Source organism: Mesocricetus auratus, unplaced genomic scaffold (assembly GCF_017639785.1).
Source record: "Mesocricetus auratus isolate SY011 unplaced genomic scaffold, BCM_Maur_2.0 Super-Scaffold_4256, whole genome shotgun sequence".
Classification (NCBI taxonomy): domain Eukaryota; kingdom Metazoa; phylum Chordata; class Mammalia; order Rodentia; family Cricetidae; genus Mesocricetus; species Mesocricetus auratus.
In genome coordinates, this window is record NW_024429182.1 from 39877783 (window position 1) to 39900091 (window position 22309).

Sequence of the window (22309 nt, forward strand, 5' to 3'; positions counted from 1 at the left end):
CTATCCCATGCCCTTTCTGCTCCCCAGGGAGGGTGAGACCTTCCATGGGGGATCTTCAAAGTCTGTCACATCATTTGGAGCAGGGCCTAGGCCCTCCCATGTGTGTCTAGGCTGAGAAAGTAATCCTTTATGTGGAATGGGCTCCCAAAGTCCATTCGCATAGCAGTGATAAATACTGATCTACTACTAGAGGCCCCATAGATTGCCGAGGCCTCCTCACTGACACCCATGTTCAGGGGGTCTGGATCACTCTTATGCTGGTTTCCCAGTTATCTCTCTGGAGTCCATGAGCTACTCCTTGTTCAGGTCAGCTGTTTCTGTATGTTTCACCAGCCTGGTCTTGGCACCTTTGCTCCTTACTCCCCTCCCTCACTGTGACAGGATTCCAGGGGTTTGGTTCAGTGTTTAGCTATGGGTGTCTGCTTCTACTTCGATCAGCTGTTAGATGAAGGCTCTGGAGTGGCATTTAAGGCAGTCATCAATCTCATTATCAAAGGGCATTTAAGGTAGCCTCTCCACTATTGCTTAGATTGTTAGTTGGGGGTCATCCTTGTAGATCTCTGGACATTTCCTTAGTGCCAGATTTTCTTTAAACCTATAATGGCTCCCTCTATTATGGTATCTCTTATCTTACTCTCCTCTATTTTTCCCCCTGACTCAACATTTCCTGCTCCCTCATGTCCACCTCTCCCCTTCCCTCCTCCCCTTCTCTTTCTCCTAGTTCCCTCTTCCCTCCCCCGCATGCTCCCAATTTTCTCAGAAACACAACTTTAAAAACTGCAAATGAGTTGTATCTCAAATGTCTATGAGTTCTTAAGAATAAGTATAGCCTTAGTGATATACATTCTATATACAAACATGGTGACAAGCACAGAGAAATAAAGTACCCCATGTCACATAACACTAAGTGTTATGGTTGAAATTAATCTCAAGCCTTCTCTTTTCTTGTATCTTTTAGTTCTGTAATTAATATGCTTTTTATTCTATAATGTGCTTAGTTTGAAAGAAATTCCAGTAAGTTCCTTAGAACAGGGCAAGGAGCTTAACATAGCTGAAGTTCAGTGCATTCTACCACTGAAGTAAGAGGAGGGAGAAAATCCATCTTTCCTTTTCTGTTCTGTAACTGAGTTGGTTCCGGGTGTAGTTTTGCAAGACTCATTTCTCAGTGGTTTTGACCAGGGCTGAGCCAGTTCTTCAAACAAAAGACAGCCAGTTACTAACTTCTGGTTGCTAGGTGTGGCCTCTGTTCATATCCTATAAAATCAGAAGTCCAGCCCTCCATTTCCAGACTGAAACCGTCTGAACAGAGCCTCTCTTCAGTTCCTGGGAAGACAAGAAAATAAAAAGGTAAGGCTAAGTTTTGTTTTACACAGTTCTGCTTGTTTTAGAAACTACAAAAGCCTGTACGAATTCCTTGCATGTTTTTTCTGGGACTTCATGGAGAGGTGTTGTGACAGCTGAACTCTCTGTTGTTATGGCTAGTTGCATTTAACATAATTTAATGAATCTTGCTGAAAAATTACATTGTGTTTTTATCTTTTAGACATCAAAAGTTATAAAGTTTTGCCTTTCTTATCTAAGAAGTACAGTTTTGAAACTCTGCCAAGTTTACTTTTTTGCCCTATTATTGAGTTACCAATGGAAAAAAGAAAATTGCATTCCTTCTCCAGCACTATTAGAATGAGGCGTTTCTTTCCTTCTCTTTGGAAAATGTCTCCAAAGCTTTGTGTTTTGTGGGAGTACAGTACTGGAGCAGGAGGCAGGATGCAGGTGGGGCCCAGAGAAACCACAAGCCGCAAACTGTGAAGAATTTTCCCAAAATGGAACACTTTATAGCTAAAATACTTTTCTTTAATAAAACTAAATGAATACCAGCTTCAGAGTAGTCTCCATGACCTTTTTTTAATTAACGTTTTGAATGAATGTTATGTTTACTCATAGTTTAAGATGGTCCGCTTATTACTCGTTTCATTTAAACAGGGAGTGGCCACATTCCCTCCCTATAATCTCTCTGTCTCTGTGTGTGTGTCATAGACAGGCTTTTCTGGTGCTCATTTGTAAACCTAAGGGGAAAGCAGATTTTTCCTGGGTGATGTCAGATAAATAATTCCACTGCCTGCCCACAGAAACTCTCCTGCTGAGCGGCATCTTAAATGAAGGACATAAACTCCCTAGGAAAACAAAATGCAGATGCAAAGTTGCCCAAACTTGGAAACACTTGAGAGAAAGAGAGAGAGAGAGAGAGAGAGAGAGAGAGAGAGAGAGAGAGAGAGAGAGAGAGAGAGAGAGAGAGAATTTGATGGTTCTTCTTGCTATAGATGCCTACAGTTCTGTAAATCCTGAGAAATCAATGCCCCCTAATACTGAATGAGGAATGTGTTTTGCTAGCTGCAGATAAGGCCTGTTTCAGTTGATTCATATGTGGCAAAATGTTGGTTTCCTGATTTAGAAGTGGCCTCTTCTGCAGAAGTTACTTGGTTACCAGAGGCCCAGAAATATACCCACACCCCTTAAATACCTGATAGGAGATTGATGCTGACAAGACTATTACAACACTCTTAAGGAATCAGCTTAATTTATATGCTTATTAAATTCTTTCTCTCCTTCCCTCCCTCCATCCCTTATTCCCTTCCTCCCTCTCTCCCTCCTTCCCTTCCTCCTTTCCTTACTCCTCCCACCCCCACAGGGTTTCTTTGTGTAGCCCTGGCAGTTCTGGAAGCAGCTCTGTAGACCAGGCTGGCCTTGAACTCACAGAGACTCCCCTGCCTCTGCCTTCTGAGTGCTAATATATCAGAAACATCTGCAAAGTTGATTTCTGAGCATGAAAATAGCTGGACAGACTGACTGTCTTAGTTCCCTCAAGAAATATTCATTCCTTGCATATTTAAAGTCAGAATGAAACAAAAGAATTTACTTATCCTTAGTGATAAACCAAGAGCAATTCTAACAGTCAAATACATCTTTTTCCTTCAAACTTACTTATTTATTAGAAAGATCAAATATTCAGTCTACTTAATATCCCCTTCCTTTAGGCTAATTCTCTCCTATTTGTATTCAAGGTGAAATGTAAACTATGTGCTTTAGAACTACAATATATGTTAGAAACTTTATTTTAATATTCCTATTTTATAAATGTAGTTTCATGTTTTTGTGAAGTCTCAATTTTAGTTAAAGAAACTTAAAATAAGGCCATGATACCATGATTCTTCTATTTAAAATGCTATTGTTATGGGCCAGATTTGCTGCTTAAATTTGTGTAGCTGTTTCCCAATTGTGCTGTTGTTTATCCAATAATGCTTATTTGTTTATTTACTAATAATTCATAATCCTTATGAATATACAGTCTTCCACGTACTTCATGAGGTATTGGAGATGGACAATGAATGGGCTCTTTCTTCGGGGAAGTCTGCTGGAAGTATATATGCCAGCATGAAGAGATAATACACAAGGACATGAGGTTATTGGATGAATAGAAACATGATGCTTTTAGAAGATCCCTTAGTGCAATGCTAAGTACCAGTGAAGGTAGCATGGGATGCAATGAATCCTCAATGCTTAGTCATCATCAAATAGCAGTGAGTCAGACAAAGACAGCAGTGTGGATGAGGTCAGAGAATTCCAGGCAACAGAAACTCCCTGTTCAGAAGCCTGAGGCAAAATATCCAGGACCTACCTTTTGTTAAATGACTTAAGGTGATGTCATTGTGATAGTCTAATTATCTTCTCATGTGGCCTTTGAATTGTCTAATTATTTTCTCCTCGTGGGTAGTTGTGGGATTTATAAAACATGTATTCAAAAATAACTGTGCATAAGACAAAAGCATGCAAAAATAAATACCCTCAGGCTGCAATGAAACGTACTGATTCTCCATGGATACTCTACTAATGAAACTGATTCTCAAGTGTATTAAAATAATATTTATCTTATTCTCATCTCTTTGCTCACTATTGTAAAGTAATACATAGTATTTTCCAGTGAGAAAGCATATATTTTTTATTATGACTACTGAAACCACTACCAGGATGTCTATCTGAAAAGGACAGGATGTACAAAAACAATTAGGATGGTCAAGTTATTTTGTCAAGAAATGACTGGTGATTGCTAATTTCATTGTGAAACTGGTAGTTCTAACATGTAACCAGGACTTAAGCCACATTCCTGTCTTCTCTAGGGATACTGTCTTGTGTTCATAAGTAAGTTACTCAAAAAGTTTTTCTTCATTTTGTACTTTGCAATTAATACAGAAACAGTGGTGAAACCAGGAAGAGTTGGCAAACCAGGAAACTCAGCCACTTTCTACTCAGATTCTGGAAGTCACATTCCATGACACTCAGAACTATAGAAAAAGATGACTACATACATATAAATATACCAAAAAGCTAATCCTTAGAAGTTTCCCACTTAATCTATATATAAGTAGAAATTAATAGGTGGTGCATATTCACAAAAGAGATTGTCAAGTAGAAAAAAGAAATATGAAATAGTGTCAATTTTCAAGGGGATTATCTTCAAATGAGCTCATTTTAATTGGGAAGATTAACTTGGGTTGAGAAGTCATTGCTAACTAATTGAAATATGTGTTGAGATGAAACAACATTATAGTAAAACAAAATAATATGGAAGAAGCCGGGTGTTAGTGGTGCACACCTTTAATCCCAGCACTTGGGAGGCAGAGGCAAGCAGATCTCTGTGAGTTCGAGGCCAGCCTGGTCTATGGAGCGAGTTCCAGGACAGCTTCCAAAACGATACAGAGAAACCCTGTCTTGAAAAACAAACAAACAAAATATGGAAGAAACAAAATCTTTTTGAACCTGTTAATTAAGTTTGTGTCCATGAAGAATCTAAGCGCTGAGCAGGCAAAGTAGATCATATGTGAATCTGCCTGATGCTCTTCCTGTGGTATTTGAGAGGTACTTTATATGTAAATCCTCCACTTAATGAATATTATTGTCTTTGGCACTTAGCAGGCTGTGATAAAATGAATTTCCTGTGGAACAGTATGCATCCATTTATAGTCCTTGCATCTTTAAACTTTACTAAGAGCTTTGAGCTGACTTCAGAATCAATTTTCTGCTGTTGACACTCATGAAACCTATTGCTTTGCTATTCTGGACCATCCTTCTGGGCTGTCATACACATTGGGCTAAACTGTAGATGCTTAGAAGGCCTAAATTCAGAGTTGTCTTCTTAGGGACACTCTTTTCATGCAAATTACTCAACTTACTGTTTCTTGTTCTGTTGCACAATACAATTAACATACTCAATTATTTCATTAAGCTTTCTCAGTTTTCAAATAGAAAGTTGTACACTATACAGTTCTTTTTAATAGCATGAACACTGTGAAAGTGCAGCACTTTTATAAAATTCCTAAGATCAGTATCAAGTTGTCATACTCACTTCTGATAGCATGCTACCCTCAGGTCTGAAGATTTTTTTTCTCTACTTAACTGAAAACAACAAAATTACTGAATTTTTTTGAGCAAATGACCAGATCACTCACTTTGAGGACTCCCTTTTACAAGGGACTTGAGTGCAGTGGTCAAGATAGCAACGCTGAATGCTGAAATTGCCAAAACGGCTGTGAAGCTGTAGGTGTGCCAACTTGGCAGTCAAAATGTGAAATACTGTGTGGCAATAGAAATTGCACCATATACAGCTATAGTGGGAAGTGCAATGTCATGCATGATTGCATATTATGACTTTACCTGAGGGAACAGCTTTGAATGTGTTGGTTATGGGAGAGAATATAGTACATTGGTGATTGCTCTTCATACAAATGATGGAAAAGTAATTGAATCAGCTCCTTTGAGTATTTCCTCCCCTCTGGCACTTAATCTCGTTACTTGGAACGTAATCATTCTTCTAGCAGATTCAGACTGAAATACTTTGTCGGGACATGCTAGAAAGGGATCGGTTTGTGAGTTTTACTCTTTGTAAATCTTATGGCTAAATTCCATGAAGTGAACTCCCAGAGATTATCTTTCCAGCCTCCCTCAAAACAAATCTCCAAAGGGTATCAGAGATAGATCAGTGTTGACACTGGACTCTGGCTCCTAAAAATGTGCACTCAGACAAAAGGACTCACTGATGACATTTCATGTATGTGGAGAAAACAGATTATTGTTAACATACTTCAAATTTTAAAAAGATTTATACCATTATATTCAAACATTACCAGACTGCAAGCTGTGCAGGCAACTTAAGAGGCATCTGTTAAGAGAGTTGCCAAAAAGTTATGCATATTGAGGCATCACCCAAGTACTTCTTGGTAGAACAGTCAAAATGATGTATAAAATACATTCTATTTGTGTGTGGAGCATACAGCAATGGTATTTAAACAGTTTAAAGTGAAGAATGTGAAGATAGTAATTTACTTAAATAATTTTACACCAACCATGGCAGGAGGAGTTACATTAATGAGAACGTTTTGAGTTGATCCAGTCTAGTTGATGGTTCCAGATTATTTTACCTTACAAAGTAAACACATTTTCTCTAGACTTGCTTTTAGTACAGGCCCTGATTAATCCCACACAGGTGCTGGGATGACTACTAACTGGTCTCGAGCTTTTCTCTGTGCCCTTAACCATGCTTCCCCATGATACATAAATAATGCTCCATCTAAAATACAAATGTTATCACACTGCTTTCCAATTACAAACCTAATGAGGTTACTCTTAGCTGTGGACTTACCTTTAAATTCCTTGTTGCAACTTCTATCAACATTTCTCTACCTATCGAATTTTACTCTGGTACTCAAACATGATGGGTCTTTCTCTGTTTATTTGTTTTCCCCTCTGAAGCATTCTGCCAGATTTTTTTAAACTCATTGCAGGAAAGCCTCACTTGAACCAACACTTTCTTCAGAAGTTTCCATAGCCTGTATTCTTTCAGTAGGAGAGCACAAACCATGTCTAGATCCCGCAAGGCAAAGGCTCCATATCAAAGCTTTTGCACCCTCCATGTTCAGCATCTGCTAGGTGGTCTGTACATTTAAATCAGAGACAGGATACCCCTCTCTTCTCCTCAGATCCTGTGCTTCCATGCTGTAATCCCTTGACCCTACAAGATAGGGCTGTAAAGACCAAGAAAACAATCCTATTTCTGAGTAAAGGCCGTAATTATCTTTTTTTCTGTAAATATTCTTTTTTAAAATTTATTTTTCAGTTTAAATTTAGATAAGAAACAAGGTTGCTTCACAAGTCAGTTCCAGGTCCCTCTCCCATTCCCTCCCCTCCTCCCATGCCCTCTCCACAACCCCCCCCCATTATCCCCTCATTTACCCAGGGAAGGTGAGCCCTCCATGGGAGTGTCCATAGTCTGTCATTTCATACAGGACAGGGCCTAGACCCTCCCCCAAGAGTTCAGGGTGAGAGTGCATCTCACATTGTTGGATGGGAGTCCAAAGTCCATGTGTATACTCGGGATGAGTACTGAGCTGGTTTAACCCCCAGAAACAGCTGACCTGACAAAGGTTAACTCTTGAATCCCAGGCATCAGCCTGGGAATGCAGCATGGGACTAATCAAGACCCCCTGAATGTGGGTGTCAGTGAGGAGGCCTAGGTAATCTATTGAGCCTTGGGCAGTAAATCCGTAATTGTCTTTTTAATAGTACTTGCAGTCTTTAAAAAGTATATACATGCTATACATTATTATGCTCCAAAGAATAATCATAGTAAATAAGAAATACTTCACTGGGCATTGCAGTGTCTCCAGTGTATGGGGTAGTATTTGTGGTGTTAAATTTGTTGTATTACAGCTTCTACCCATTTTCTTTCCAGATACTTCTTTAAAAATGGCAATGGTATCAGAATTCCTCAAGCAGGCCTTTTTTATTGAAAATCAAGAACAAGAATATGTTGTAAGTATTCAAAGTATTATGAAGTAGTTACCATGTTAAAACAGATACCAAAATGAATGAAAGAATGAATGGGGGTTAATTTATGTCTCTTATATACATAGCAAGCTGTAAAATCATCCAAAGGTGGTCCTGGGTCAGCAGTGAGTCCCTACCCATCTTTCAATCCATCCTCAGATGTTGCTGCCTTGCACAAAGCTATCATGGTTAAAGGTGAGTGTGAATCCATGGAAGAGTCTCCTCTTTAACATTTCGTAGAAACTTCTTGAATGGTTATTGGGAAATAAATCTAAATGATACAAAGTCTTTCTTTGGGGACATTAAAAAGTTTTAGTCAGTTGTAATGGCTTGTACCTTTAATATCAGTACTAGAAAGTCTGTGGCAGGAGGATTGCCATTTGAGGCCTACATGTACTATGTAGTCAGTCTCTGCCTCCAAAAGAGGAAGGTGTTCTTCCTGTCAGTACTTGGGAAATTTTGGTCAGTGATGATATCCCTGCTATTCTAGTAGATGTCCTTCCCAGCCTTATCTAATAGAAATCAGTGCTTAAACCAGTACCTATGATCACATTTAGGGTTTAAACACGCATCTGGAGTACTGGTGTCCAGAAAATATTAGTTGGTTCTTCATTTTCCATTCAAATTAATGCAATGCCACTTTACATTTTTCAGTTTATTAAGGGAGGTGACATTTACTTTCTAGGCTAATGTAATTCTTAACTTCGTTTTGATGCGCCTTAACCACAACCTTGATAATGAATGGTTTTATGGCAATTGTTGGTGACTAAGGAAATGGTTGTTAAAGTCTCAGATCCTTTATTTACAGGTGTGGATGAAGCAACCATCATTGACATTCTTACCAAACGAACCAATGCTCAGCGCCAGCAGATCAAGGCAGCATATTTGCAGGAGACTGGAAAGGTGGGGAAAATGATGAGTTCACATGTTGTGTTTGCTCAGACGTATGTTCCAGTGTGACTCTGAAGCACATTCCCAGCTCTTTCTGTTTTCAATGCTAGTAACCCATTATCCCCAAGACAAGAATCACAGTATTTGTTTCCTTTGTTGCAATAGAGTCACTTTTAGCAAATTTACTCAGCTCACACACTGGCCATCTTACTGTAAAGTTTTCCAGAGGTGATGTTTTGTGTTGGAGGCAAGGCATCAATTTAAGCAAAATAAGCATCAAAATTACTATGGAGGAACAAAGAATTTGTTCTGATTGAAGTGCATTTTTTGTTAAACTAAAAAAGAGCTGCTTTATTAAGACATTAAATATTTTACACTTTATATTTCTCATATCAAGTATGCACAGCTTATTTTTAACTGGGTGCAATAAGAAAGTTTTTAATTGTAGTGTTTATTAGAGCAATGAAAAGCTTTGTGTTTTGAACTTTGTGATTTCTTTCCTGTAGAAACACCGAGAACGCAATCTTTTAGGAAGTTTGTATTGGATGCAATAAATTTTATCTAATCCCTCTAGATTAAAAGACTGAGGCAGCATCCTAAATATCCATCTTGCTTTCCATGGAAGGAAAGAGATACAAAGGATGACTGAAGTGAGAAGTGTCACTAAGTGCATGACTGTTAGTAAATTACTCTAATCCTTTTGTTTTTCTAGCCCCTGGATGAAACACTGAAAAAAGCTCTTACAGGCCACCTGGAGGAGGTTGTTTTGGCTTTGCTAAAAACTCCAGCCCAGTTTGATGCAGATGAACTCCGTGCTGCCATGAAGGTAAATGCTTCTTGATCGCAGTCCCAACAATAGTTTTTAAGATTTGGCTTATTTGTATGAGTGTTTTGCTTGAATGCATGTGTGCATGCCCCCTCTGTGCCTGGTAGTTTCAGAGGTCAGAAGAGGCTATTTGACCCTCTAACATTGAAATTATGGATGTTTGAGAGCATGGACAATAGGAACGGAATCTGGGTTTTCTGCATGAACAAGTGCTTTAAATTGCTGAGTCTTCTTACCAGTCCCCTAATGACTCTTTTTAAGAAAAACTCCTTTCCTCAGAAAAATGTGGAGGACAAATCTGTGTGTTACTGCAGCTGAGTCTTCATTGTCTAATAAAGGACTGTCAATCATTCCAAATTCACTGAATGAACAAGTTCTTAATTTTATGAATCAATTGATGGATACATGAAAAATTAGATATTAGAACCAATGTTCTTCATACACATTAAATGAATAAGTCTAATATCTACATTTTTAATCTTCGCCCCAAATACTACATAAATCACTTTGTTTTAGAACAATATATACATATATATACATATTAATATGGACAAAATTAACTCAATGATGAATTGCAACAACCACTTTGTTTGTATGGACAAAACAAGTTGATTATCTTAAATGAAAAAGATTAAATGTATTTTCTTTTCTTTAAATTCAGGGGCTTGGAACAGATGAAGACACTCTCATTGAGATTTTGGCATCGAGAAATAACAGAGAAATCAGAGAAATCAACAGAGTCTACAAAGAAGGTCAGGGCCAGCCTCTGAGTCCTTAATTGGACAAGAAAGCAGATAGAAATACCTTCTGAACATCAGATATGTGGGGTAACTGTGTGTGACTTAGAAAGCCTACATTTTAAAACTTTCCCTTTCTGATTAGTCCATATCTCTGGAATACAGGGTAAGATGCCAGTGTGAAAACACATGCACCAGCCACCTGCAGCTTGCACCTAAATAGAAAATATCTTCTGGAGCTAATGAGCACAAATTTCTTATAAAGAGAATTGAATTCATAACATTGGATTTAAATAACTTTCTAAAAACATTTCTATTGTTCTAGACTACCCTGTGCCTTTTATTTTGAAGAGACTAAATAATAATAATATTTCTGATCAGAACACTTTCAGTTTATTTTTCCGATCTCTTGTTGGGAACCTTAGCTTTACCATTGAGAGTATAAATGATTCCGTTCTTCTTTTTCTCTGTACTTAGATACTTGGCATGAAAGACTATGAGTATTGTACAGTGAGGCCTTCAGTCAAATAACTCAGTCCTTACTGTCGGGGAACAGTTGCACATCTCTGGTGATTTTCTATTTCCTCTGAGCTGCTGGATTTTTTGTTTTGTTAAACTAGTATATGACCTCATGCAGCATCTTTGTGTCTGACCCTCTTACCACGTGCTCAGGGAACAACATTGCACATTGTTCTCACTTAAGCACACGAGTCAAAATATGACTACATTTTCTGTAATTCTTCCTCCAGTGTCTTAGATCCATTTCTTAGAAATAATAATTCAAGAGTCATAATTACTAATGTGTTTGATAAAATGTGGTTTACAAAGGTATACATCTACATTTTTCTACAATCCTGATGATTTGGTCCAGAAATAGCTTAAGGTACTGTTTTAGCTTTATTTATAAATTCAGTTATTTTTCTTGCTAAAGCACCATATTTTATATCCAAATTGATGTCTATAAACATGAGTTTTAAATAAATGTAACTCACATGCCATTGAACATATTATATATTGAATATTTATAATTTTAAGGTAAATAAATTGCCAGTGTTCAAGCAAGTACTGCTTTTTCACCTTGTAAATACTGTTCTATTCATTCTAGTGATTAAATTTTCATATATTATATTTCAAAATGATTTGGTAAAGTAAGTTCAAACAATTCATTCTTGCTAGCAAATATTCATGACTAAGTTTTCATATACAGTATTATTCAGCTTTTCCCATTGATCTATAGGAAGTATGTTATAGCCTAACATTTCATTGCTTTAGTTTCTCCATTTTCACAAAAATGTTTTGAGATAAGTTACATGAGCCATTCAACCTTGTAAGCTATAAACTAATACAGACACCGTTATTTTTCAATAGTTGACTCAAAAAATTATTTTCTCATTTTGCAGAGCTAAAGAGAGATCTGGCCAAAGACATCACTTCGGATACTTCTGGAGACTTCCGGAAGGCCTTGCTTTCTCTTGCCAAGGTATGAGTTAAATGTTTTTGCTATTATAAATAATAAAACCATAGATTTGTGAGCATTTTCTAGGAATGAGAATCTCTTTCTTTTAAAATTAATATTGTGCTGTGCCGGTATCACTCCCGCCAAAATGGTGAACGGTCCTAAGACCCGCCGGACTATCTGCAAAAAATGTGGCAAGCACCAGCCCCATAAAGTGACACAGTATGAGGAGGGCAAGGACTCTTTGTGTGCCTAGGGAAAGCGGTGCTATGACAGGAAACAGAGTGGCTATGGTGGGTAGACTAAGCCTATTTTCTGAATAAAAGGCTAAAACTACAAAGAAGTTTGTGCTGAGGCTTGAGTGTATTGAGCCCAACTGCAGATCTAAGAGGATGCTGGCTATTAAGAGATGCAAGCATTTTGAACAGGGAGGGGATAAGAAGAGAAAGGGCCAAGTGATCCAGTTCTAAGCTGATCTTGTTATGAAGACAATAAAATCACAATAAAAGAAACTCACTTCATTCAATTTTGGTTGGTCTTTTGGGAGGGAATAAACTAAAGTTATCGAGAAAAAATAAAAAAATAAAAAATAAAATTAATATTGCTTCATTGATGAATAATACTCGTATGTATTTGAGGGAATTATATATATATATATATATCATGTAAAGTTAGCAATATAAAAACTTCATAATCTCAATTCCTCCCACTTTTACTGTGAGACCTTCTGATCATTTAAAAATACCTACTATGTTTTGATTATGTACACCTTGCTATGTTGTTATACCACAATGTACTTCTCTTGACTATTAGAGACTGTGTGCTTCTATCAGTGTCCTCCAATCCTTTTTCCCCCATGCTGCCATCTCTGGTCATCATCAATGCATAATCTGCATCCATGGGTTCAGGTGTTTTAGGAAGCATAACTAAATCATGCAAAGCTGCTTCTGTTCCTCTGAGCAACATTGCTGCAAATTATAGATACTGTTTTTCCTCAAAAGTTATATCTGATTTTAAGACAATTAAGTATATCTTGTGATTACATCCTACAGAAAAATCTTACAATAAGTTGGATATTTTTCAGGGTGACCGTTGTGAGGATTTGAATGTGAATCAAGATTTGGCTGACACAGATGCCAGGGTAAGCAAAAGGAGACATTATCAATGAAGCAAGTCTCCCTACCTTCTTGCTCCCTCTGTGTGGAAGTAGATATCAGGTCCTACGAGAAGCCAATTGTTTCTTAACATTCATCTCATTAGACACAGATTCCTATGGCTGAGGAATGGAAAATACAGTCTTTATGCTTCCAGTTTATCGTATTGCTTAGAAAGCCAGAGATGACTGAAAGAACAATGGGAATCTGTCTGCCTTTCCCAAAAACTGTTGAGTGGAAAACACTCCAACTTTTGATTTAATAAGAACATAGCTATATGTAAGCCCAACCCCTTGGTAGTATAAGTTGCTACAATTTGAGATCCTCTGTCCTCAGTATCTCAATTTCTGGGACTAGAGACATTTCCCAGCTGGGAAAAGAAAGTATAAGTTGCTACAATTTGAGATCCTCTGTCCTCAGTATCTCAATTTCTGGGACTAGAGACATTTCCCAGCTGGGAAAGGAAAATTTTGCTGAGTAAAGTGAAATCAAGAAACACATTGAACATTATGTTTTAATAGAAATTGTGCACACATATAAAAAAGCAATAATTATGCATAATTGCCTACAATAAAATTGTATTATTTTGTGAATATGCTTTCCATTTCCAGACTACTAGGTATCTTTGATGTATATTTACAGAGACTACGTTATTAGTATGGCTCAGGATTATCAAAGAAATTAATATTTTAAGGTGGGTGGTGGTGGTGGAGCGCCTTTAATCCTAGCACTTGGGAGGCAGAGGTAGGTGAATACTTTGAGTTCAAGATCAGCCTGGTCTACAGAGCAAGTTGTAGGACAGCCAATGCTACCAGAGAAACCCTGTCTGCAAAAACAAACAAACAGATGTTTTAGAGTTAGTAGAAAATGCTTGTAACAAAAAGGCAGGAAATACTATTTTCATTCACAATGGAGGTATAATTGCATTTAAATTATTTCCTAAGATTATGTATTTTTCAAATTTCAGAGTTGAAATTTTTGTACAAAAATCATAGCATCAAAATGGCATATCCTTCAGTAGCAAATAAATGTGTGCATAGTGGGGGAAAATATAAGACCTAGGCAGTGATTAATTTTTTATTTAATAACTGGACAGTGGTGGCACACACCTTTAGTCCCAGCACTCTGAAGGCAGAGGCAGGCGGAACTCTGTGAGTTCAAGGCCAGCCTGGTCTACAAAGAGAAACCCTGTCTCAAAAAACAAAACAAAACTAATTATTGGTATTATTTGCTAATAATTTCTTTGAGCAGTAAAACGTACCAAAAGGAAATCTGTTTTAATGAGTCCGTTGAGTTGTCTTTATATACAGAATAATTTTAAAGCAATTGACTCAGCAAACAAATATCCCATGCCTTCTGTTTATCATGTTTACAAAGCAATTTGAGCCACTTTCAAGAAGGGCCAACCCCAGTGATGCCTACTAAGTACAGCATAATTATTTATATAACCTTTGTTACATATAATGTTTTTGTGTGTTTGTCATTTCAGCACATGGTCACTTGTTTACTTATTCATTTCTTCATAGGCTTTGTATGAAGCTGGAGAGCGAAGAAAGGGCACAGATGCAAATGTGTTCATTACAATTCTGACTACTAGAAGCAAGTATCATCTTCGCAGAGGTAACAAGAAGCTAGTTTTTCTGGAATGTGTTTATGGAATGTCATATGTTCATTATGGAGGATAAGTACGAGGAAGGAAAAGAAAGGTTTTTTCCACATCATATGGATGCAATAATGCTGACCACTTACTGTTGTATGCCCATCTGTAAGCTTTAGACTGCCACAGTTCACATCACTGAGAACACACTTTGAGGCTTTGGTGTGGGCAACATTACTTATTTTCACTATTCCTATTCTTTCAAAGTTTTGGAGTAGTTATAACAAGAAACACAAATAAAACATAAAAATGAGGAAAAAATGAAATGAAAATATGTCTAGAGTCTAAATGAAGGAAAGAATATGTAGATGGTGCAGAATTAACAAAGAACAAAAGAAAATTCCTGATTTCCAAAGATTCAGAACTGAGACTTAGGATCTGAATCTTTGGGAAGGTAGAATGTAAGGATAACACAAAGTTCATTACTGCACACCAATATACCAAGTTGCTTACTACACAAAGTGAACTTGGTGCACTGGGATTAGAATGGAAAGAACTAATAATACTGCCGCAGAAAGTAGTAAAGTTGTTAATTACCTGGCATTTCTGATAATGATTGGCAATTTCAATATGAAGATAGAATAGGCATATTATGCAGAGTCATGCAAATAGCACTTAAAATGTTAATGAAGTTCAGTGTACCCAAGGAGCTGCTTGAGTCAGTTACCCTACATTAGGAATAAAGCTCGACGGACTGGGACTGCGGGTGGCAGGTCAAATTCTGCACTGGAACCTCGAGGATAGCAGTCCTGAACCTCTGATGGAAGGTGGAGAGATGGGGAAACAGAGACCTGTAAATGTGATTCACATTGAGAGTTTTATTGAAGCCGGGCGTTGGTGGCGCACGCCTTTAATCCCAGCACTCAGGAGGCAGAGGCAGGCAGATCTCTGTGAGTTCGAGGCCAGCCTGGTCTACAGAGTGAGTTCCAGGACAACCTCCAAAGCCACAGAGAAACCCTGTCTCGAAAAACCAAAAAAAAGAAAGTTTTATTGAGGGAGAGGTAAGAAAATAAGGGAAGGAAAGAAAAAGAGGTAAAGAGACACAGAGATAGGACAAGAGAATGGGTAGGGCAGACAAGTAAGGTCCTGTGTGCCCTTCAGAGAAACAGGAGTGTGTGTGTGTGTGTGTGTGTGTGTGTGTGTGTGTGTGTGTGTCAGAAGTGGGTGGAGCCTTCCTTTTCTTTTTTTCTTTTTCTTATGGTTTTTTGAGATGGGGTTTCTCTGTAACTTTGGAGGCTGTCCTGGAACTTGCTCAGTAAACCAGGTTGGCCTTGAGCTCATACAGATCCACCTGCCTCTGCCTCCCAAGTGCTGGGCTTAAAGGCGTGTGCCAACCCTGCTTGGTAGAGCTTTTCTTTTAAACAGTTGGTGTACAAGGGCCAGGCGGTGGTGGCGCATGCCTTTAATCCCAGCACTCAGGAGGCAGAGGCAGGCAGATCTCTGTGAGTTCGAGGCCAGGCTGGACCACAGCCTCCAAAACAATACAGAGAAACCCTGTCTCGTGAAACCAAAAAAACCAAAAAAAAAGAAAACAAAACAAACAAACAAAAAAACCACCGACCATGCACAGGTGATTGAGAGATGGGGCCAGGTTAGCCTGTATTACAATACCCTGATTTTGTTGTTGTTTACTAGAAGTCAGGCTATTTTGTACAAATCTTAACTTCAATTTCCTATTCAGTGTTTCAGAATTACAGAAAGTACAGTGACCATGACATGAACAAAGTTCTGGATCTGGAAATGAAGGGAGACATTGAGAAGTGCCTCACTGCCATTGGTATGTAGAAGTTGCACAGACACGGCTCTGAGCTGAACCCATACATTTGCATTTCACTGCTGCCTATGCAAAAAATAATATAAGATAAAACCCCTGTGTATATGATACATCTATGCATCTATGTTCATACTGAGAAATATGTAAGACTGATGAAGAAATAGGGATGCCTTTTTAATGCAACAGATGTTCTTCAGGATACAGAGATGGGGAACATATTTTTGAGCACCTGTTTATAAAGCAATGCACCAAGCAGGCCACACACCCCTGGGCCACTGTGGGTGCTTATCAACAGCAGCACATTCAAGTCTTGGTATAACCTCTTGTTCAGTCTTGAGCAAGTCCTGCATGATCTAATCTAGTGGTTCTGAACGTGTTACATGTCTTCCTGGGACATAGTCTGTTTCTGCAGGCCAGGGCTTTGAATTCCTAAGAAGCTCTGATGGGTATCAGTTCTGCTGTCCACAGATCTCTCTTAGAGCAGCAAGATAAAGACAGAACCCTACAGATATAGGCAAGTATTTGTTTTGGGCAGCTGATTTATATTCAGTCTGCTGTTGTGCTTCCTTGACAAGTGTTCAAATGCAACATGATCAGGTATTTGTGTACTTGACATTTTACACTGGTTTCCCTACACCCACAGAAAGGATCGTATATTCAGGGTAAAGTCACTACTGAATATTGACAAGGGAAAGAATACTGATAACTATCTTGTAGAAAGTGACTCTGTCTTCTAATGAAGGAAGTATCCCCCATTAGGCAGGAGGGATGGAACACTTGTTGCAAAGTTATTTCCTATTATTCAATATGTATATTTATTTTGTGATGAATACTTCAAGTAAAATTTGTGTCTCTTACAGTGAAATGTTCCACCAGCACCCCAGCTTTCTTTGCTGAGAAACTTTATGAAGCCATGAAGGTACTGCTCTAATTATAGGCAGAGGGGAAATTATCTGTAGCTAGAAGGGCAGAGAACCTAATGGTGATGAAAAATCACTATACGTATCTTTAAAGAAAAGTATGCTTTATTCAACTTAAGGGGAAATGTATTAGAATAAACTAGTTGGATTTGGTGTGTTTTTGAAAAGGCATGTGTAAATGTGATTATGAGGTGAGTTGGCAAGAAGTTTACAGGTGATTTTATGTTTGCTTAAAACCTGAATCACCATGAAGAGTGGTACACTCCTCCTTTTAGTATGCTACATTAATGAGCCACTTCAACCAAGACTGGGAGCTTTATATTTTTGTCTTCTTAATTACACTGTCTTTCATGTCACAGACCAATGGTGATCTTTTAAAACATCATCTCATATTTAGAGAAGATGGTACTGGGAAGCATTGAGATTTCTCTCTTACTTTATTCTACTCTAATGAAGTTAGCATAATGGACATTGCCCCAGCAATTATATTTTGAAATCACAAGACAGTAGTTATGAAGTGATCTTTCCTTTGTAACACATGAATAATAAAGCCCTAAGAGAAAGAGAGACGAAAAGAGCTAACAATTTAAACAATAGTGGTGAGCTTCTGTGAAACAATAGACATGCTTCCAATGCTTGTCAATCAAGACAGGCACAATAGGTCTAATTAAATATTAATTAATCCCCTCTCTGTCCCTATCCCCACTGATTTCTGTGTGATATTCAGATGAGTAGAGATGAATACCTGCTATGAAAAAAGAACATGTGCCCAAAACTTCAGAGGTCTATATAGCTTTTTCTGATCTAATCTAAAACCTTAAATTTGGGCCAGAGAGATGACTCAGCAGGTTAAAGCACTTTCCATCAAGCCTGATTACCTGAATTCATTCCCTGGCCACCACAGGATTCAAGGAGAGAACCAACTCCTAGAAGTTGTTCTCCTATCTCCTCATGAACACCGTGCCATGTGATTCCATAAACATACTCACAGTGCACATAGAGATAACTATAATAAATAAATAAGAAAATACAAGGTTCGCCGGGCGGTGGTGGCGCACACCTTTAATCCCAGAACTCGGGAGGCAGAGGCAGGCGGATCTCTGTGAGTTCGAGGCCGGGCTGGACCAATAGCCTCCAAAACAACACAGAGAAACCCTATCTCGAAAAAAAAAAAAAAAGAAAATACAAGGTTCAAGTAAGAGTAAGGTTTAAGTAGGAGAGTGTGAAGGAAGAAGATAAGGAGGAATAAAGAAGGGTTGACTCAAGAGAGGAAAGAAGCATACACTTGGAACTGAAAGAAGAGTAGTTATTTCAAGGCAGCGGGTACGATTAGCTTGAGCATTAAATGCCTATAGATTTATGGAGGACATCATATGTCCTTAGAAGATGGTTCTTTGTAAGAGAAATGGGAGACCACTGAGATGTTTATGATAGATATGTTAGATTTATGATTTCAGAAAAAAATCATTTTGCTGCTATTGAATAGTTAAGATACAGCAAAGACTGAATAGTGGAAAGCCAGTTAAAAAGCTGTAGAAACCCTTTACACCTTCTGCTAATATAACTTCTGGTCTCTTCTTTCATTGCCACTGTTTTTGTTCTCTCTCTCTCTCTCTATCCCTCTCTCACTTTCTCTCTCTGTTATAGAGAGATACACATGGTGGGAGGAGAAGAAAAAGAGAAGAGCATATAGGGTTCATTTTTCTCTATGTAGCATGTGTGGAAGGGTAGATGGGACTTACTTTGAAAATCCAGTCTTCTGCAGGAGGTTTCTTGCATGTAATGAAACCATGGTCTATCTGTACAGGGAGCTGGAACTCGCCATAAGGCATTGATCAGGATTATGGTCTCCCGTTCTGAAATTGACATGAATGAAATCAAAGCATTTTACATGAAGAAGTATGGAATCTCTCTTTGCCAAGCCATCCTGGTATGTTGTGCTTTTCAATAATGACACCTCCACAAAAGATATAGTCCCTTGTGAAACGTTTTCCAAGAGCAGAGGTGATGTGATGTACTATAGCTGTGCAGACATTGCATATATAAGATTAACTTCTATTCTTAGGGTAAACGATTCACAAATAAATTACCATGGTTAAATCTAGTCTAGCAAAGAACTAAGTGTATTTTTGAAGCAAAGAGAAATGTTTATTTTAGTGTCTGTACATACAGTCCTGGAATATTGTAGAGTTCTTAGAAATACTGATACACATCATGATTTATTTTGTAGTTAAAACTTAAGGATTGAAAATTTAGTAGTAAAATTAGTTTCTAGTGTTTTGCTTGTCACTAAATATTTTCCCTATATAAAATATTTAAGATGTATGTTCAAGTCATATTATTAGAGTGTCAGAAAATAGCACAAAATAAGAACTCAAGGGGGTTGATTCTATTGAAAGATAATTATACATTATATCTATTTGAAAAGTAAAATACATGAAGAACAAATGAGAAAATTACAGGCCCATAGTTTTCACTCCTTCTGTTGAGTGATTCATATATTTCTTTTGGTGGGGTATAAAGATTATATAATACTTCAAGTAATAATATAATATTTTGATACTTATAAATACTTGTTCTAATAAAAATTAGTTCAGGGTAGACTTTGTTCTGATTCTTCAGAGCTGTTTATTCTTCTCTGCAGAATGTTTAATTTAGATTTTTGAGCACAGCTATATCACACACTGTAAAGTATTACTTGCCTTTATCTGACTCTACAAACATCATGCTTCTTCTACACTTAAAATATCTTGTATTCAACACTATTTTGCATCATGTCAGATATTCTTTTTTTAACCAACAGGATGAAACCAAAGGAGACTATGAAAAGATCTTGGTGGCTCTGTGTGATGGGAACTAGATGTCCCTGCTGCTCTGAAGCACTGTGATGAGAACATCTCTTCCTTCTATGAGACAGGCTTAAGAGGAGGGTTGCTTTAGCAGATGACAAGCTAATTACCTACTTTGAATAATATAAATGATGAATAAGTTTTATATCATACCTCTGTATGTTAGAGAAATACTTGTTTTATTATGTTTTTCCCAAATTATAAATCCACATAAGCAAGTTACTTTGTTAGCATTCATGAGAAATAAGTTTATGTAGACTAAAATAAAACAATTTTATAAGACAATTGGTGTGTTATCAGCTCTTATTGTTTGATTTTCTTTTCTTCTTTCTTCCTTCCTTTCTTTTTTGTGTGTAATCAAACGGCTTAGTTTAACAAAGAGGAAGAGAAATCAATTTTCCCTATTTGAAGATGATTTTAGGTATGAAAACACAAAGTTATACCAGAAAGCTCTCCCAACAATTTCTTCAAAGTAGCGGGATACAAAATCAACTTACTAAAAGCAATAGTCTTTCTGAATACCAATATCAAGCATGCTGAGAAAGACATTGTAGAAGGAGGCAAATTCACAACAACATCTAAAAGCTAGGAATCAACCTAACCAGGGTGATGGGAGATGTCTTTCTGCATGCTGTGAATATACATACATACATACATACATACATATATATACATATATATATATATTTGAGGGGTATGTATATTTTAGTGTGCTATGAGGACAGTGGTGATTATAAATAAAAAGTAAATTATAATATTAGTATCCAGAATCTAGAAAATCCTCAGTAAATATTAGGACATACAGGTGCCACTGCTAGGGCTGATGTCACCTTCTTAAGCAATAGATTGCCCTTTAATATGATAATGCATGATATGTTTATAATATGAGAAACCACACACCATTTCCTACTAATAGACAAAGATGATACCAATTTTCATATTTAGTAAAATGTAATGGGTTATATGATCGGTGCTTTTAATTCTGCAGATTGTTAAATCCAATAGTACTAGTTTTTATAGCAGTGTAATGAGTACCTGTCTGCTGTCTTTTTTTCTGAGAATATGGAATACAAATGAAGACAATATAGGAGCAGGAAGAACATGAACAATAACAGAAGAAAGTGGAAATATTAAATATGAGAGAAGGAAAGAGTAGCAAAATGCTACAATTGCTAAGGTACTGCTGTTGCCAATGATGTTGAATCCATAGCTGTAACTAAATATGGTACTAGAAAAGGAATGGAAGATGTTGGCTGTGTCCAGAGATGCCAGAAAGATAGATGATGAATGCGGTGGTTTGAAAGAAAATGGCCCCCAAAGGGAGTGGCACTCTTAGGAGTGTAGTTTTATTGGAGTAGGTTTAGCCTTGTTGGAGGAAGTGTATCATTGTAAAACTGGGCTCAAGCCACTACCAGTGTCTCAGATCACTTTTTGTTCCCTACATGATCAAGATGTAGCTCCTTCTCCACTCTCAGCTACTTCTCCAGCCCTGTGTCTGCCTAGATGTGCCATGACCCACCATAATTATAATGGACTAAATCTCTGACACTCTATGTCACCCAATTAAATATTTCCCTTTATAAGAATTGCTATGGTCATAAGATTTCATCACAGCAAAAGAAAACCTAAGTAAGACAATAGGGGACCCAATAATATGAGTGAAAAGAGAACCTGGAATTGTAGAACACTGATACAGCGGTCCACCTGGAGGAAGACAGAGGAGATTGCATGACTTAAAATTAGTTTAACAACTGGAACAAACGTGAATTCATGCTGGAGAGATGGCTCAGAAGTTAAGTGCATTGGTTGTTCTTCCAAAGGTCCTTAAGTTCAATTCCCAATAACCACATGGTGACTCACAAACATCAATAATGTAATCTGTGCTCTCTTCTGGACTGCAGGCAGAACACTGTATACATGATAATAAATAAGTCTTCAAAATACAAACAAACATGGATTCCCCCTCTGGAGCCTTCCATACTCACCTATCAGCTTGTTTTCTTATTTTATCAAGCATGTCATTAGTTTCTTATTTGTGTGACAAGAATTCCATATGCACTTCATAGACTTTGGAATAAACATGTAGCTTTTATGTAATTAACAGTGATTCCAGCTTGATTAAGTTATATGATTGAATAAAGAAAAATCAAAACACATATACACAGTGAGA

The 22309-nt window shown here is 37.5% G+C and overlaps 1 protein-coding gene and 1 pseudogene across 1 annotated transcript; both read left to right on the forward strand.

Annotated features, from left to right (window-relative positions):
- Positions 1 to 1191: 1191 nt before the first annotated feature.
- On the forward strand, positions 1192 to 20424 carry Anxa1 (annexin A1). The gene is made up of 13 exons (XM_005063773.4): positions 1192 to 1347; positions 7781 to 7860; positions 7962 to 8070; positions 8684 to 8778; positions 9479 to 9592; positions 10254 to 10344; positions 11730 to 11809; positions 12870 to 12926; positions 14466 to 14559; positions 16278 to 16373; positions 17231 to 17289; positions 19098 to 19220; positions 20094 to 20424. Exons 2-13 carry the CDS (start codon positions 7795 to 7797, stop codon positions 20148 to 20150), a joined length of 1041 nt encoding a protein of 346 aa, XP_005063830.1. The 5' UTR covers positions 1192 to 1347; positions 7781 to 7794; the 3' UTR covers positions 20151 to 20424.
- On the forward strand, positions 11816 to 12293 carry LOC106022034 (annotated as a pseudogene).
- Positions 20425 to 22309: the final 1885 nt, after the last annotated feature.